This window comes from Marmota monax, unplaced genomic scaffold (genome assembly GCF_021218885.2).
Source record: "Marmota monax isolate L192 unplaced genomic scaffold, Marmota_monax_Labrador192_F-V1.1 WCK01_AAM20220418_F8-fsc00014, whole genome shotgun sequence".
NCBI classification, from domain to species: Eukaryota; Metazoa; Chordata; class Mammalia; order Rodentia; family Sciuridae; genus Marmota; species Marmota monax.
The window spans coordinates 32,500,469-32,518,179 of record NW_026695222.1 but is presented as its reverse complement, the minus strand read 5'-3'; the positions used below and the strand labels follow the sequence as shown (position 1 = coordinate 32,518,179).

The following is a 17,711-nucleotide window of genomic DNA, read 5'->3' as shown; positions in this document are numbered from 1 at the left end:
ATCAAAGTAGGTCACACAGTCCAGCAACCACTCGCTGAATCTGAATCTGCGTTCGTTTCATAAAACAGAGACTGGGAAGTCCCTTAGAGCGGTCACGGCCAAAGGGCAACGTCACCTGTGACGTCAGCGCAAAAAACAGAGCCACCTAGCGATTGGCCTTTGGCGCACGGGAGGGGCCGGCGCACTCTTGGCCTCGCCCCCGGTCTGGGCGCCGCTCGCGCATGCGCTTTGGGTACCGCTTCGCCGCCGCGCCATTTTGCCAGGGTTTGAATGTGAGGCGGAGCAGCGGCGGGAGTGGGTATTGCCGGCTACAGTCCGCGGCTGGGATTCCCTCCTGTGTCACCGTATCCCGACGAGGTGAGGCGCGAGACCAGCATGGCATAGCAGGGTGGCTCTGGGAGCCCGCTGAGGGAAGGATGAGGCGCTCCCGGCACTTCCTGAGCCCCGGGAACTGGGGTCCATGCCTTGGGGCGAGAGCGGAATGGAGGCCTGTGCCTCGGGCCGCTCACTCAGGCCAGGGCTGCGCCTGCCTAGACAGGCTTCGTAGCATCCCGAGGCTTCTAGTCTCCAGCCAGGTCAGGCGGGCGCGGGGCCTGAGAGGGGCAAGGGCGGCTGAGGCGCGGCCTAACGTGGGCCGCCGGAGTGCCCGCCCCTTCCCCTCTGGCGCCGCGCTGATTGGTCGCCCCGCCGCCTCGCCGCACGGGAAGGCCGCCCCTGATTGGTGGCGCCAGCGCGTCGGTTCTCGGCGCGCCGGCCCGCAGGATGAGGGCGATATGCGCGGGGAGGCCTGCCCGGGCCCGGGTTGAGTGTGGGTTCCGGCGCTGCTTGGTCGTCCCTTCCGGGCGCTGCAGCGGCCCCGAGCTCACTCTTTAGTCACACTGTGCTTCGTTCTTCCCGGCAGTGGACGGGGCATTGCGATGTCCCTTCGCTGAGTTGTTTGTGAGGATTAAACTCTGGTCCTTGCGCTTGGAGCAGCACATAACTGCTCAGTAACATGGCATTCCCGCGTCTTGTGGAGCCCGGGCTCACTCCACGCTTAGCCTCTCCCTTGGAGTGTAACTTAGTCACTTCATCTCCCGAACCTCCGTTTCCTTACCTGCAAAGTGGTGTGGATAACATGTACCTAGGAAAGCGGCTTTGAAGGAACCGCTGTTATTTACGCGGTTTATTCGGGTCCTGCCTGAGCTCGCCGTGGTCCACCGCTACCCCCGTCTCTTTTTCTTTTCCTTAGCAATTGGAGCTACACTGACCTGACTTTTCTAAAGTATTCCCACCTCATCCCAACCTTAGAAGATTTGCATGTGCTTTCAATTGCTTGGAAATTGCCAACATCAGATCTTGCAAGGCAGGTTCCCTCCCCTTCCTTTACGTTTCCTTCACCCTAGGCCTCCCCTGATCCACTTACATAAGAATCTTTTTCCTCGACTATACATCAACATTATCCTAGTTTTATTTACTTCATTGCATTTACTTTATCTACATTTGGTTATTATTTACTTGTTTCTTGTCTTAATTGCTAGGATGTAAGCTCTTTGGTGGTCTTGTCTCGTCATGCTTACTGCTGAGTCCCACATATGCTTGCCACAAGGAAGATGCAGAGGCATCACTCTTCCATGGATGAACAGAAGGGGACCCTTTACTCTTTTTCTCATCTTTGACTTTTTTTTTGTGAGCCCCCCCCCCCACGTGTTTTTTCTCCCCATAATTCCTGAGGCTCGTGAGTAAGTCTTTTACTGCTAATGACCTTTTATCTTTCCCTTCTTTTCGTCAATACAAGGGAATTCTTTTGTGCTTATTGTGATTTGTATCAGCTGGGGTCCCGTATAGAGAAACCAATTCCTATTCTGAATTGGATGAATGGGAGAGCATTTCTTTACTCATTTTATAACGTTATTAAACAACCACTTAGTCTCTGGGAATACAAATACAGTGGAAAAAACAAAAATGAACACCCATTTCTTGGAGCTTTTATGTGGAGGGGACAGGAATAAATTAGGTGATTTCAGATAGTGACAAGTGACAGAATGATGTGATAGGTAAAGAAGGCCTCTCTGAGGAGGTGACATTTGGAATGGAGATCATTCAGGGAAAGGTGAGGGAACTGAACTTTCCAGGCAGGGAATACAAAGTGCAAAAGCTCAAGGATGGAAATGGGCTTAGAATATTGGGATTTTTTAGGAACATTCAGGTTGCTATAGTGCTGTGTCAAAAATGGAGAATTATCCAGGAACCACATTATATAGGACTTTGTAGGCAGTTTAAGAAGTTTAGAAGTGATTTTCACATGGTGGATTACAGCGATTTATTTATTTATTTATTTTAAAGAGAGAGAATTTTAATATTTATTTTTTAGTTTTCAGCGGGCACAACATCTTTGTTTGTATGTGGTGCTGAGGATCGAACCTGGGCCGCACGCATGCCAGGCGAGCGCGCTACCACTTGAGCCACATCCCTAGCCCCGGATTACAGTGATTTTAAACAGAGGGATAGGTTGAGGTGTTATGTGTGTGTGTGTGTGTGTGCGCGTGCACATGCACACGCTCATGTGTTATGTGTACCAGATAGTTTTCATTTGTTAGATCTCTTTCATTCTCTCAAGATGTAAGGCCTCAGGAATTATTCTCTGTTGTGAAGGAAATAATTCAAGGGAAGGGCACACATCTTGGTCAACTTTTTTGTGAGATGGATACCAAGACTTTTTCTTTTATTCACAAAATCTTTATAATTGTGGGCCTGTAGTAAGAGGCCTAACCATTCATTCAACAAGAAGAATTTGGGATTTAGATAAATTTATCAAATGAAATTGTTATGGTACCTGTTTTTTTTTAATTTTTTATTTTAATTTTATTTTTTTAAAGAGAGAGGGGGAGAGAATTTTAATATTTATTTATTTATTTTTTAGTTATCAGCAGACACAACATCTTTGTTTTTTTGTATGTGGTGCTGAGGATCGAACCCGGGCCGCACGCATGCCAGGCGAGCGCGCTACCGCTTGAGCCACATCCCCAGCCCTTTATTTTTTAATTGGTAGGGATTTCCAAAGATCCACGGAGAAAGTAAACTATCATGTTCTGATGAAGTGAATTTTTACATTTCTAATATGAGTGGGGTTTTTTGTTTTATTTTGGGGGAAGGGTTGTTACCGGGGATGGAACTCAGGGTCACTCAACCACTGAGCCACATCCCCAGCCCTATTTTGTATTTTATTTAGTGAAAAGGTCTCACTGAGTTGCTTCGCACCTCACTTTTGCTGAGGCTGGCTTTGAACTCATGATCCTCCTGCCTCAGCCTCCCAAGCCGCTGGGATTCCAGGCATGCACCCCCACTCCCCATATGAGTATTTTTATATCAACACTATATATTGCTAATATTTTGAAGTGTCAAAGTACCTTCACCTGTGGGTAAATAGGATTAACTTAAATAAATCTTGGTCTTGGTGATATATTGTGAATAACTGAAGTGTTCCTAAAATTCTCTTGATTTGTCATACTTTCTTAAATCAAAACTAAGCTAACTTCAGAGTTAGCATCCTTATCTGAAATACTTGGAACAAGAAATGTCTCCAGTTTCGGAATTTTTTTGGATTTTGGAATATTTGCATAGGCTTCACCAAGTTGAGCATTCCTGTCCAAAAATCCAAAATCCGATCTGCTCCAAGATATGAAACTTTGAGATTTTAGAGCCTTTACAATTTCAGAATTTTCGGTAGGGATGCTCAACTTATGTTTGAATTTATGTGCTTAACCACTGAGCTACATCCCTAGGTGCCCCCCCCCCTTCTTTTTTAATTGAGACAGGGTCTCATTAAGTTGCTTAGGAGTTTACATAGAAAGGGTTTGTTGACAAATATTTAGTCCTTTAACATTATGATTCTAGAACCTATGTAGTACTTTAACTTTTAGTGGTTGTAGCATTCATATTTATATTATACCCCAGGTGGGGTTTTTTTGTTTAGTCATCTGCATCTCCCCCACCCCTTACCCCCCCCCCGCCCCCCCCCAGAACCCAAGGCCTTCTACACGTGAGGCAAGAGCTACTTCCCAGCCCATGCCCCAGTTTTTAAAAATAGGCCCACCTTTATACCTCAAAATTTGTCATTTTAGGTGTTATTCTGTTGGATGGTTTTAGAATCAGTGTTTTTACCCCTTGTCAGTTGACCAGAATAAATATGAAGATTAATGGTACTTTGATGCGAAAGTCAGTCAAGGGTATCTAGATTTTTTAAATAGTACAGCAAATAAGTGGTAGGTGCCCATCACTGTTGTAAGCTCCCTAGAGAGAACAGTGAGCAAACACAAAAAAAGTCCTTACTGTCATGGAGTTATAGTCTAGTGGAGGGAGAAGCATGGTATGTAAGAAAACAAAATATATCCAGTAAAATTTACCTGGGAAATAAGCCAGGCTTGGTAGCATACACCTGTAATCCCAGCAGCTCCGGAGGCTGAGGCAGGAGGATTGTGAGTTCAAAGCCAGCCTCAGCAAAGCAAGGTGCTTTTTTTTGAGACCCTGTCTTTAAATAAAAATACAAAATAGGGTTGGAGATGTAGCTCAGCGGTTGAGTGCCCCCTGAGTTCAATCCCTGGCACACCCCCCCCCCCCAAATATTTACCTGGGAAATAAGAGTAGGAGATGGAGAGTGACTAAGGTGGATGGTCCTGAGAGGCATCTCAGAAAAGAGATGGCTTTTGAAAAGAGACCTGAATAAAGTGGACGGTGAGCCATGTATTTTTTTAGGGGCAGAGCTGTCCCTGAGAGGGTCTAGTGAGTGCAGAGCCTGAAACAAAAGAGTGTGAACAGTAATAAGGAAAAATCTCAGAATTCACTTCTGGAAGCACTTTTGAATGAATAGAAATAATCACTGAAGATAAGGTAGTTACCTGTTCATCTGGCAGGTGTAACTGAGTTTCTATATTATGCTGAGGCTGCTGATAATTGATTGTCAGAGACTTTGTAGGCAGTTTAAGAAGTTTGGAATTCATTTTGATTGGGAACTCAGGTTTTAGTTGGGTGCCTTGACGATTCGTCCATTAGTTCATGTGACAAAGGCTCACCAAGTATCTGCTGCCTACTAGGCAATGCAAAGGACATGGGTGAACGGAGACAAAAAGCATGCCAAGCCCTGCCTATGGCACTTGTTTATAGTCTGGTGTGTGCAAGAGACAACAAGTCAATGATGATTTCAAGTGGGAATGAAGTGAGAAGGCCTTTTTGAAGAGTTGGTAGTGAGCTGTGAGCTAAATGGTGCCCACTGTCAAGTAGAAACAGCATTATTAGAGATAAGAACTGTTTGGGCTGATTTGAGAGGCTGTTGTGATTGGAACATAGCACGAACTAGGAAGAAGGTGAAAGAAGAAGTTGACATCAGATTGCATAGACATTGCCATAGAATGGAGTTGGGATTTTTAATACAAGTAATTATGAGTTATCTAAGAAATTTTAATTGGGAAATGTACAAGTGCTAGAAGAACATAATTAGGAAAGTTAAAGAAATCAGGTTTACTGAGGACCATATTTAAAAACTCAGATCTAATTAATCTGTACATGCTCTTCCTACCCCGAGGCCTTTTTTGTTGTTGTTAGTGGTGGTTTTTTTGGTACTAGGGATTGAACCCAGGTATGCTCAAACATTGAGTTACATCCCTAGACCTCTTTTTAATTTTGTATTTTGAGACAGGGTCTGGCCAAGTTTTTTAGGGCCTCACTAAGTTGCTGAGGCTGGCTTTGAATTTGTAATCCTCCTGCATCAGCTTCCCAAGCCACTGGGATTATAGGCATACAGCACCATGTGTGCCCTACCCCCTCTCCCCCATTTCTATCATGCTTCCTTGCATGAATCCCAAAGGTAGAATAAATTTGTGTAAGGCAAGGCAAAGAAAGGCCAGAAGTTTTTTTAAAGCACCCAGGCACACTGTTGTAGATGATTTTGCTTGGCAATGGCAAATTTTCATGATTTCATAACAGATTCAGCATTTCAATGCCAAAAAAAAAAAAAAAGAAAGAAATGGGACCGTGCAGTGGTGAGACTACATTCATCTAATCTCAGTTACTAGAGAGGCTGAGGCAGGAGGATCAAAACTTTAAGGCCAGACTCAGCAATGTAGTGAGACACTCTCAAAATAAAATTTAGAAAGGTCACGTAGCTCAGTTTTACAGTGCCTTCCTAGTATGTGTAAAGCCCTGGCTGGGTTCATTCCCTGTGGCCGTAAAAAAAAAAAAAAAAAAAAAAAAAAGGAAAATGGATTCACTAAATCATTATTTTCCCAAGTGTGTTCCATAGGAAAGGGATTGTATGTCCAAGAAACGGGGGAAACTGGATTAAATAATGTAAATTGTACCTTACTGAGTTCTTGAATCCTTTAAAGTGCTTTTTTTTTTTTTAATATTTATTTTTTAGTTTTTGGCGGACACAACATCTTTGTTTGTATGTGGTGCTGGGGATGGAACTCGGGCCTTATGCATGCTAGGCGAGCGCGCTACTGCTTGAGCCACATCTCCAACCCCTTTAAAGTGCTTTGTGTTGTGAATATCCAGAGGGTGGCAGGATATAATAGGTAGCACTTTCCAAACTTTTGATATAAAAAACAAGAAAAGGTAATCTCAATAAATTGTATGTGTGGTTGATTGGGACTTGATGCTTACACTGAGAGGGTTTGCTCTGAGTCAAGCAGATGGAACAGCTAGGTGGTGGAATCCTTTTGTGTGTATGTGGGAGGATTATATCAGGGGTTGAACCCAGGGGTGCTTAACCACTGAGCTACATCCCTAGGTGCCCCCTCCCCCTCTTTTTTAATTGAGACAGGGTCTCACTAAGTTGCTTAGGGCATTGCTGAATTGCTGAGGTTGGGCTCAAATTTGTGATCCTCCTGGAGGCCTCAGCTGCCTGAATGTCTGAGATTAAAGGCGTGGACTACTGTACTCAGCTTGATGGAGCCTTAAATCACTCAATCTTCTTGGTTTCCCTTGTGATTAAAAAAAAAAATTGTAATTAGGGAAAGGACTGAAGTAAAGAGAATACGGATAGTTTCCAATAGATAATTGTCCTTAGAAGGTCTTGGTTTCTGGCTGCTGAACAACCTGCGTTGTGCACGCTCATGCGCTGCATTACATATGACCCTTTCCTTATTTTTTTTTTTTTTTTAGCTTTTTTGTTTGTTTCAAGGTGAAGTCCCCGACCTTGTAAGCATACTGTTCAAAACAGTACTGTTCAAAATCCCAGTCGTCTTTCACTACTTGTTTCCCTCTTCTCTGGCTGCCCTCTTTTCACATCAGCCTTTCTATTGTTTTCTCTGAGCGTCCACCCTCATTCAGTCGCCTCATTATTTCCACTTAAAGAGGTAGCCTTGGGTAGTAGACAGAGGGAAAACATTTAGAGTCAGACTGATTTACATCTGGATGTTGTTGTTTTGTTTTGTTTTGTTACTATGGATTGAATCCTGGTGCCCTTAACCACTGAGCTGCAACCTCAGCTCTTTTTATTTTTTAATTTGAGACCGGCTTTCCTTAAGTTGCTGAGGCTGACCTCAAATTTGTGATCAACTCAGCCTCCTGGGGTTACAGGTGTGTGCCACCATGTCTGACTATTAACTGTGTGACTTGGGGGCAAGTAAGTTAAACCTGAGTTTCATTTTATGTTATATAAAGTGATTATGTGAAGTAAATGATGAAAAACATATTATAAAGCCTCCCTGCTTTATAATATTCTCTTATTCCCTTCCTTTGACTCCATCCTGTAGACCATTACCAGCCCAGAGTTCCTATGCTACACTTTCTTTAAAAAAAAAAACTTCAGTGGGGGACTGGGGTTGTGGCTTAGCGGTAGAGCGCTTGCCTAGCATGTGTGAGGCCCTGGGTTCAATCACCAGCACCACATTAAAATAAATAAATAAATGAATAAATAAATGGTATTGTGTTCAACTACAACTAAAAAAATCTTTAAAAAAAAAAAAAAACCTTCAGTGGCTTCCTGTTGTATACTGTCCTGAAACTCTTCATCCAAGTATTGAGAACCCTCCATGATCTGATCTTATTCTCCTTGTCCACTATTCCTCTCTTCCTGTTTCTTCCTTTACACTATTTCTTTTGTGAGATGGGTCCTCTTTCTGTTTTGCCTCTCTAAATCTGAACATCTTCAAGATTCAGCTCAAGACTTAGATCCTGGATAGCCTCACTCCAGTGACTTTCTTCTTAACCTCCTAGTACTTGAGATGCTGTCTGTGGGATTCATTTGACACTTCAGGGGACAGATATGTCCCATAATTAATAATTTTTTTGTATGCACATAGTGTAGATTGTGTGACATCCCTAGTGGGGCTTAGGACAATACCTTGTAATCAGACACAAATAGTTGTTTTTTTATTTTTTATTGTAATGCTGGGGGATGGAACCCAGGGCCTTGTACATGGCAGGGAAGGTGTCTACCATTGACTCACACCCCTATCCCTTGTTAGTATTTCTTTTTTTTTTTTTTTTTAAAGAAATTTTTTAATATTTATTTTTTAGTTTTTGGCGGACACAACATCTTTGTTTGTATGTGGTGCTGAGGATCGAACCTGGGCCTCACGCATGCCAGGCGAGCGCGCTACCGCTTGAGCCACATCCCCAGCCCCAGTTGTTAGTATTTCTTTAGTAAAACAAATTTACATGATAAGTGAGATAAACAAAATGTGTAGTTTCAGGCAGTTTAGGCCAGGTTATACTGGCAAATGAGTTGCCAAATACTTGTAAAAAAGAAACAAAACCTTCCAATTTATTGATTTTTTTTTTTTTTTTTTTTTTTTGCACTTCAAGATTGCAAAAAAGGGGGGTCTGGGGTTGTGGCGCAGTGGTAGAGCGCTTGCCTAGCATATGTGAGGCACTGGGTTCAGTTCTCAGCACCACATATAAATAAAATGAAGGTCCATTGACAACTAAAAAAAAATAATAATTAAAAAAAAAAGATTGCAAAAAGGGATCATAGGCCTGTACTTGGCATTTCAGTTTGTCTTGTCTTCCCAGCTAGTATGGAGGGTAGGAATTTAAATGACTTTTGTTATAGACATTTAAAAACTAAAATAAAAATTTTAAACTTTGTGACTATAAATATATAATACATATAGGTAATTGTAGGACATTAAAGGAGAAAATATGAAGAGAATAAAAATTTCCTGTATCCATCACATACGTGTTCAAACTGTTTACATTTGAGAGTGTAGGTTTGTTTTTGTTGTTGTTGTTTTGGTACATTTTTTATATATGTAATTGGGGGGGTACCTGGGATTGAACTCAGGGGCACTCCGCCACTGAGCCACATCCCTACCCCTATTTTGTATTTTATTTAGAGACAAGAGTTGCTTGGTGCCTTGCTTTTGCAGAGGCTGGCTTTGAACTTGAGATCCTCCTGTCTCAGCCTCCAGAGCCCCTGGGATTATAGGTGTGCACCATTGCAGCTGGCTGATGACATAATTTGAATGATGGCACCCTTGACTTTTTTCCATTTTACATAAATTATGTTTTTTTTTTTTCCTTTATCATGGAAGCCTCAGGTTGTTTTGGTATTTGGTTTCCCTGAAAAGGCTACATTTTCCCAGTTCTCTTGCCAGCTACATGTAGCTGTGAAAGCTGCCTAATGGGATTTAAACATACATTGAGTTTTCTAAATAGTTTTATTGCATTTATTTATAATTTACATTCTGTAAACTTTTTTAAGTATACCATTTAATGAGTTTAGCAAATTTTTTAGTTGTGTACTACAGACCAATTTTAGAACACTGCCTTGTCTAAAAGTCCCTAGTTTTGCACTTTAATTTTCACCAACAACTCAAAGAGCACAAAGCTCTGTTGCAAACATTTCCAAGATTTTTGGTTAGTATGTAATAATGTGCATGGTACAAATAACACTTGTAATCTGTGTGGATGGTTCTTTTCTACGTGTATTTTTCTCTTTTTAATTGACAAAATTATAGGTATTGTGGTGTGTAACAGAATATTTTGAAATGTATATACATTTATAGAATGCCTCAATCAAGCTAATTAATAGATGTTACCCCACCCTACCCCACCCCTTTCTGGTGCTGTGAATCAAACCCAAGACCTCATGTGTCCTCGGGAAACCTTTACCCAGTCCCATCTGTGGTGTGTGGTAAGAATGCTTGAAACCTACTCAGTAATTTTCCAGTATACAATGTATTACTATTAATTATAGTCTTCATGCTGTATGATCAATCTCTTGATTTATGTGGGTATTTCTATCCTATTTTATCACTTATAGTTACATAGGCCATTTATTTAGCTTAAAATTAGTAAGATTATTTGTGAAAATTTTGGTCAATCGTAAGCATATTTTGTGATTTTTGTTTTAAACTTTAAGGAAAAAAACATTTTTCTAATTTTTAAAATCATGATCACAACTCGTCATCTTCTGGGCTCTAGAATTATCTCCCTAAATGTAAATTTTTGGCATGTAGTTTGTAGTCAGTACTTGTCATTGCATATTGTACATAAAGGAATGTATTCTACCTTCTTTAATCTCAGAACTTTTTATCAGATCTTTATTCACTGCCTTTTTTGTTTGTTTAGAACCCAGGGTCTCACTAAGTTGGCCAAGGCTGGCCTTGAACCTGAGACCCTCCTGCTTCATCTTCCTGAGTAGCTGGGTTTACAACTATGCACCTGGTTTCTGCTTTAAATTTTAATTTTGCAACTGGGGATGAAGGTGTGCTTATAGCCCCAGCTATTTGGGAGGCTGAAGTAGAAGAATCACTTGAGTTCAGAAGTTTAGTACCAGCCTGGGTAACAAAGCAGAACTGTCTCAAACTAAAGAAAAATGTTAATTTCTTGCTGTGGGACTTATTAAAACCATTGCTTGAGAGTAATTTTTCACCCTTTACTGGACTTTTTAAATTGTGTTAAATAAACTTATTGGTTTTGGAATGTTTGTTCTCACTTATCTCAGAATTTTATCACTTTTTTTTTTTTTAAGAGCCCATCTTCTGAATTTTTGTCTTAGTTGAGTCAGGCTTATTTATAGCCCTTATTGAAAACAAATGCATGACTTTCAGAGAGAAAATCCATATATGAAAAGCTTCATATATGTAAATCACTGTGTCCCTAAGTAACCAATTACCCATACTTCATTTTTTTTTTTTTTTTTTAAGATTCTATAGCAATGGAGCTCAGTGATGCAAATCTGCAAACACTAACAGAATATTTAAAAAAGACCCTTGATCCTGATCCTGCCATCAGACGACCAGGTAAAGAGAATAAATGTTGCTTTCTGGTTGAGTAATTCCTTTTTTTTTTTTTTAAGTTGTTGGACCTTTATTTTTTTTTTATTTCTTTGTATGTTGTGCTGAGAATCGAACCCAGTGCCTCACACTTGGCTAGGTAAATGCTCTACCACTGAGCTACAATCGCAGCCCCTGATTAATTCTTTAAAGGGAGTTGAGGGTAATCTTTATTTGATTGGTTGTAAATTCAGAAGATGAAAGTTTTGCACTTGGATGCTTTTGCTTAGTTTATAGTGTGTAGTGAGTGGCTGCTTATAACTGCTATTTCGTGGTGTTTTCATGATTTCTTTGTTTTTGAGTAAAATCGCTTTTGTTTGTCATTTTCTGGGATAAAGGTACTATCTTAGAATGCTTAGAAAAGTATTTGTTCAGAATGCTTTGTCCCTTAGCTTTCCTGAAAAGCCTTGCTTAAAACCTGCCTACCTTAGGTGGTAAAATATTTAGGCATAGATAAGAGTAATTGCTTAAAAAGTGATTAAGTGAATAGAGCCAAATAATCAGATCTTGTCTCTTTATCCTCCTGTGCATTTTGACTTAATTAGTATCTTTTCTAAGACCTAGATTTTTTTTTCCCTTCCTGAGTTTCACCAGTTTCCATTACACACTCCATATAAGCTTAGAATTTCAACCACAGATGTTCAATAGGAGTCAGGTGTGAAGATAAATGAGGGAGATCAGCCAAGTTGAGACTGGTAACATCTTATCAGTACATGCCCTGGTTAAGGGACAAATATTATTTGGAACCAGCTAAATCTGGAGATTCAAGCCAATTTTATAAGATCACATTTCCAACTTTGCTTGAAAAATAAGGATATTTATATGAAGTGTCCTCATATTTTGATAAAGGGTACTGGGGATTGAACCCAAATGTGCTTTATTGGTGAGCTACGTACATCCCCTGCCCTTTTTTCTTTTTATTTTGAGACAAGGTCTTGCTAAGTTGCTTAGGGCTCTGCTAAGTTGCTGAGGCTGGTCTTGAACTTGAAATCCTCCTGCCTCAGCCTCCCAGTTCACTGGGGTTACAGGCATGCACCATCCCATCTAGCTCTCATTTAAATGATAGCAACTAACTTCAGGGGGAAAAAAAAAAAACAGAAACAGGCCAGAAATGGTGGTGTGCTCCCAGTGACTCAGGAGGCTGTGGCAGGAAGGTAACAAGTTCAGGGTCAACTTCTAGCAACTTAGACCCTGTCAAAAATTTAAAAAGGAGGGACTGGGATTGTGGCTCAGGTAGAGTGCCCTCTAGCACATGTGAAGCACCGGGTTCAATCCTCAGCACCACATATGAATAAATAAAATAAAGGTATTGTGTCCACCTATAACTAAAAAAATTATTTTAAAAAAACTTAGGAAGGAGTACTATGGATATAACTCGGGGGTAAAGTGCCCCTGGATGTGTGTGTGTGTGTGTGTGTGTGTATACATACATATTTTTATTTATTTTTAATTAATAATTTGAGACAGTGAAAACTAAATACACTGCTTCTGGAGAACAGATAGGTCTTATGAGCAGTCAGTTGGTGGTCCTTGATGTAAGACATTTTAACCAGAAATACTTCTAACTTGCTTATTCAGAACTTTTTTTTTAAAAAAACATTTTTAATATCTTTATTTTATTTATTTTATGTGGTGCTGAGAATCAAACCCAGGGTCTCCCACGTGCTAGGCGAGCGCTCTACCGCTGAGCCACAATCCCAGCCCCAGAACTTTCTTAATGTCGTGCTCATAAAGAAGACTTTGTGTCTCTCTTTTTTGAGGGGGTACTGGGGATTTAACTCAGGGGCACTCGACCACTGAGCCATATCCCCCCAGCCCTATTTTTTGTATTTTATTTAGAGATAGGGTCTTACTGAGTTGCTTAGGGTCTCAGTTGCTGAAGCTGGCTTTGAATTTGTGATCCTTCTGACAAGGCATCCCTCCACACCTGCCCTCCTACCCACAGCCACTGGGATTATAGGTGCTTACCACCACCTCTGGCATGTGGGTGATTTCTGAGAAGGCAAATTGATTTTCTTATTAGTGCTTAAAGAAGTAATGTGTCCCTTGGCTGGGGTTGTGGCCTAATGGTAGAGTGCTTGCCTAGCATGCGTGAGGCACTGGATTCAATCCTCAGCACCACATAAAAATAAAATAAAGCTATTTCATTTGTCCACCTAAAACTAAAAAATAAACATTAAAAAAAAAGGAAGAAGAAATAATGTGTTTCTGAATAAAGGTAAGTTAATGACTTTAATCTTCTTAGAATTTCTCGGAAAACCTTTGACAACACTGCTTACTAAAAAATATTTTTAGGGAACTGGGGGTGTAGCTCTGTGGTAGAGCACTTGCCTAGCACATGCAAGGCTGAATAAATTTTTTTTTTTGTTTTTTAGCAACCAGAGATGTAGTTCTGGTAGAGTGCTTACCTAGCATGCTTGAGACCGTGGTTTCAACCCCTGGCACTATAAAAATAAAATAAATGGATGTAAATGTATGTGTGTATACATGTGTATACACACACATACACAGAGTTATGTATGTATATCTTTGAAAGGTTAGGGTACTATGCTTTATGAATCCAGGACAAAGTGTAGAAATAATCCCCCCCCCCCTTCATTTTGGTGGTGCTGAGGATCAAACCCAGGGCCTTACATATGCTAGGCAATCAATATCTTTATAGAGTGTTCTGGAAATGGAAATGTGTATGGATCCTAGTTTATAGGTACTTCAACTGAATGTGACAGTCGCGTGGATGAACTGGAAGACCTATTGAGGCTTCTTGAATATGGGGAAACATGTCAGTATTCTGTAAGTTGAAGGAAATGGACACGGAAAGGAGTAGACAAACTTGTGAGAAGATTGCTTCCACAGTATTGATTGCAATTAGTAAAGAGATTTGGGCTTTTACCCAAATCATAAATAAACTGTGTTGGCCCTATATGAAATGCTGACCCTTAAAAAGGTAGTCAGACAACCAAAACCTGTACTCATACAAAACCACAGTAATATTCCCTCCTGAAAACATCTTCAAATCGCCAATCCTCATTCTTCAAGAAGGGCATAATATACACAAATAGGGAAGGGTTTGAGGATATTTGTTAAACTCTTGGGACTCCATCCAGAAAAAGGGAAGATGTTAAGTGGTGCTATTGAATTCTGGAAAATAAAAGAGTAAGGGTGGAGATTTTCAAAAATTATTGGAATTTGGGAATGGTTATTTCCTTATGAAACAGTAGGAAAAATTAAAACAAATACTGTCTTTCACTGAGATAAATAAATCTTGGAAATTTATCCCAGAGTGTTAAATGGTTTGAAAATATCTGGATAAAATCTTGGTGTAAGTTCATTTCTAATACTCAGGACTAAGTTTAGGGCTGATATGATAGAATTAAGATTAGACTAAAACTTTTTCAGTGAAGAAAGCTTCTTAGCTCAAACTTTCAATGGCCTTGACTGCAAAATGAGGATATCAGGGCATTGGTGGTGTACGCCTGTGATCCCAGTGACTCAGGAGGCTGAGGACCGAGGATTAAATGTCCATGGCCATCTTCAGCCACTTAGCAAGACCCTGCTTCAAAAATAAATAAATAAATAAATAAGTAAAATGAAGATGCTACCACCTTTCTGGGTAATAGTGATAACTTAATGAAATAATGTATATGGGTAAAGCACCACACCAGAACCACGTGGCTAAAAATAAATTTTAGCATGAATTAACTCATTTGATTTTCATCCCAGTCCTATAAAAGAAATGTTAGTATTAATATTACTAATAATAATCCTTTCTAGAACAAGACAGAATATATGGCTTTCACCTTAAAGTTATTTAATCTCTTTGAGAAGCAGCTTCTTCACAAGAAGTGATCATCCCAGTGGGACATTTCATAGTTGTGTGAGAATCAGATGAATTAATGGATGATAAAGTGATTTGGAAATTGAAGCATTATATAATGCCATATAAACATTGTAGTAGATAAGAAACATGAGGCCCTATAGACCTTCAGTGGGTTCTAAGGGACAATATCCTAATATTTAAATTTTTTGATCCTTTTACTTAAAGATATACATAGTTCATACGAATATAAAGTGCAAAGATTTTGATTATTACAAGTCTTCTAACATGAAAATTCTTTTACAGCTGAGAAATTTCTTGAATCTGTAGAAGGAAATCAGAATTATCCACTGTTGCTTTTAACATTATTGGAGAAGTCCCAAGATAATGTCATCAAAGTTTGTGCTTCAGTAACATTCAAAAACTATATTAAAAGGAACTGGAGAATTGTACGTATTTTGTGTATGTGTGTTTTTAAGATTTATAAAAACCAGTGCTCTTAAGAGATTGAGACACAGATTAAAATTAAATAGGACCTGTTCCCCAAAATTTAAATTACTTCATTTGAATTTTTACTGATTCTTTCAACTCATAACAGGTTGCTGAAGGGTATGACTTGATTTAAATCTCCTTTATGATTGAAATTTAACTCTAGGTCACTTCCTATTGAAGAGATGATATGTGAGAAGAGAGTCTAAATGAATAATTGAAGTAACTGATGTTGTGGACTGGGAAAATTAAAACTGAAAAAAATCACATATTGGAATTTTAAGCTGAGTATAGTGGTATGTTCCTGTAATACCAACTATTTAGGAGACAGGCAGAAGGACAGGGTCAGCCTAAGAACACTGTGAGACCTCCATCTTAAAAAAAAAAAAAAAGCCCCCCCCAATGGAATGCAAAATAATTTAGATTTTTAATTTTTTGTGCCGGGGGTGGGGGCGGTGCCAGGGATTGAATTCGGAGGCACTCGACCACTGAGCCACATCCCCAGCCCTATTTTGTATTTTATTTACAGACAGGGTCTCACTGAGTTGCTTTAAGCACCTTGCCATTGCTGAGCTGTCTTTGAACTCTTTTTTTTATTATTATTTATTTATTTTTAGAGATAGAGGGAGAATTTTAATATTTATTTTTTAGTTATTGGCGGACACAACATTTGTTTGTATGTGGTGCTGAGGATCGAACCCGGGGCCGCACGAATGCCAGGCGAGTGCGCTACCGCTTGAGCCACATCCCCAGCCCCTGGCTTTGAACTCTTGATCCTCCTGTCTCAGCTTCCTGAGCTGCTGGGATTACAGGCGTGCGCCACCATGCCCGGCTAGATTTTTAATTTTTGGTAAAAGATTTTGATTGCCCTATGTCTTGTAGGATATGGAGATATGTTCTAATTTATTACGGGGAAACTTTCTTGTGCTATAAGTTTAACAGTTTACGTGAAATTATGAATAAAGAAATAGGGAAATAATAAATTTTCCCTACCTTCACACACAACAATGATTCCCAAATGAGGGTAGTTTTGCCCACTAGGAGGCATTTGGCAATATCTGGAGATGTCATAGTTGTGGGCCAGTACTAGCCTGTGGTGAGTAGAGGCCAAAGCCTACTTCTGTTCATCCTGCAGTGTACAAGGTAGCTCCTCACAATAAAGAGTTATCTGGTCCAAGATATCAGTGTGCATGGGCTCTCTCTCGTCCAGCGAGGAGGTCCATGGAACAGGGTAGAGGAGAGTGTGGCTATGGAGTCGCTATCAAGACCTCCGGAGGCCAAGCAGGAAGCAGGTCTGATTTTATTGCACAGTTACCATGTAAATATACTCAGGTAGCAGCTAAGCAGGTTACAGGCAGCCACCAATAGAATTTCTGGCCAACTGTTCCTACAACAAAGAGCGGGCCATGGAGCAAGTGCAGGGAATACAACGTGCAGCCTCTGGCCCAGGGCTGTGCCTGCGGGGTTAGGGGTTAGCGGTTTGTCGCTCACATGCCTAGCACTGGGGAGTGGTTTGCCATTCCCTTAACGTATACCATGTGTGCAGTACTCCGTGCACTTGTCCCCACATCAATAATTCTGGATTTGAGAAACCATTAAAATTGACAAAAATTCTCAGTTCTAAAAGTCAGCTTTAAACTTGCTTAAATATTTAGGATCTTTTTTCTTGATCCTATAGAAGATTTCACAAAACAATTATAGTCAGTCAACTATTACCATATAGGTGAAATGATTTGGTAACTCTTAAAACGTCTGCTTAAAAGTCCATTCCTCTACTCTTAGGCATGTTAGTCTCTCTGTCTTGGTTTATAAAACTAGAGAATTCTAGAACCTCTTTGTGTGATTCAGTCTAAGATGCATTTTAACTAATAAGGTGAAAGTTTACTTGAAGCTTTTAAAAATGACTATAAAGAATTTTAACCAGGGCTAGGGTTGTAGCTCAGTGGTAGAGCGCTTGCCTGGTACATGGGAGGCACTGGGTTCAATCCTCAGCACCACATAAAAACAAATAAAATAAAGGTATTGTGTCCATCTACAACTAAAAAAAATATTAAAAAAAGAATCTTAACCATGTGTTTTGCTGATTGTTTATATATAGAACTGAATTGTTTTTGTCTTGGTAGTGCTGGGGCTTGAATCCAGGGCCT

The 17,711-nt window shown here is 40.1% G+C and overlaps 1 protein-coding gene across 1 annotated transcript in view; it reads left to right on the top strand.

The window, feature by feature from the left end:
* The first annotated feature begins 204 nt into the window (after positions 1-204).
* The window catches only part of Cse1l (chromosome segregation 1 like), a 43,637-nt gene continuing 26,130 nt past the window's right edge, over positions 205-17,711 (top strand). The window contains exons 1-3 of the mRNA XM_046433888.2: positions 205-357; positions 11,133-11,228; positions 15,382-15,524. Of these exons, the coding sequence (XP_046289844.2) occupies positions 222-357; positions 11,133-11,228; positions 15,382-15,524 (375 nt within the window). The 5' untranslated portion in view covers positions 205-221. The remainder of the gene's footprint in view (positions 358-11,132; positions 11,229-15,381; positions 15,525-17,711) is intronic.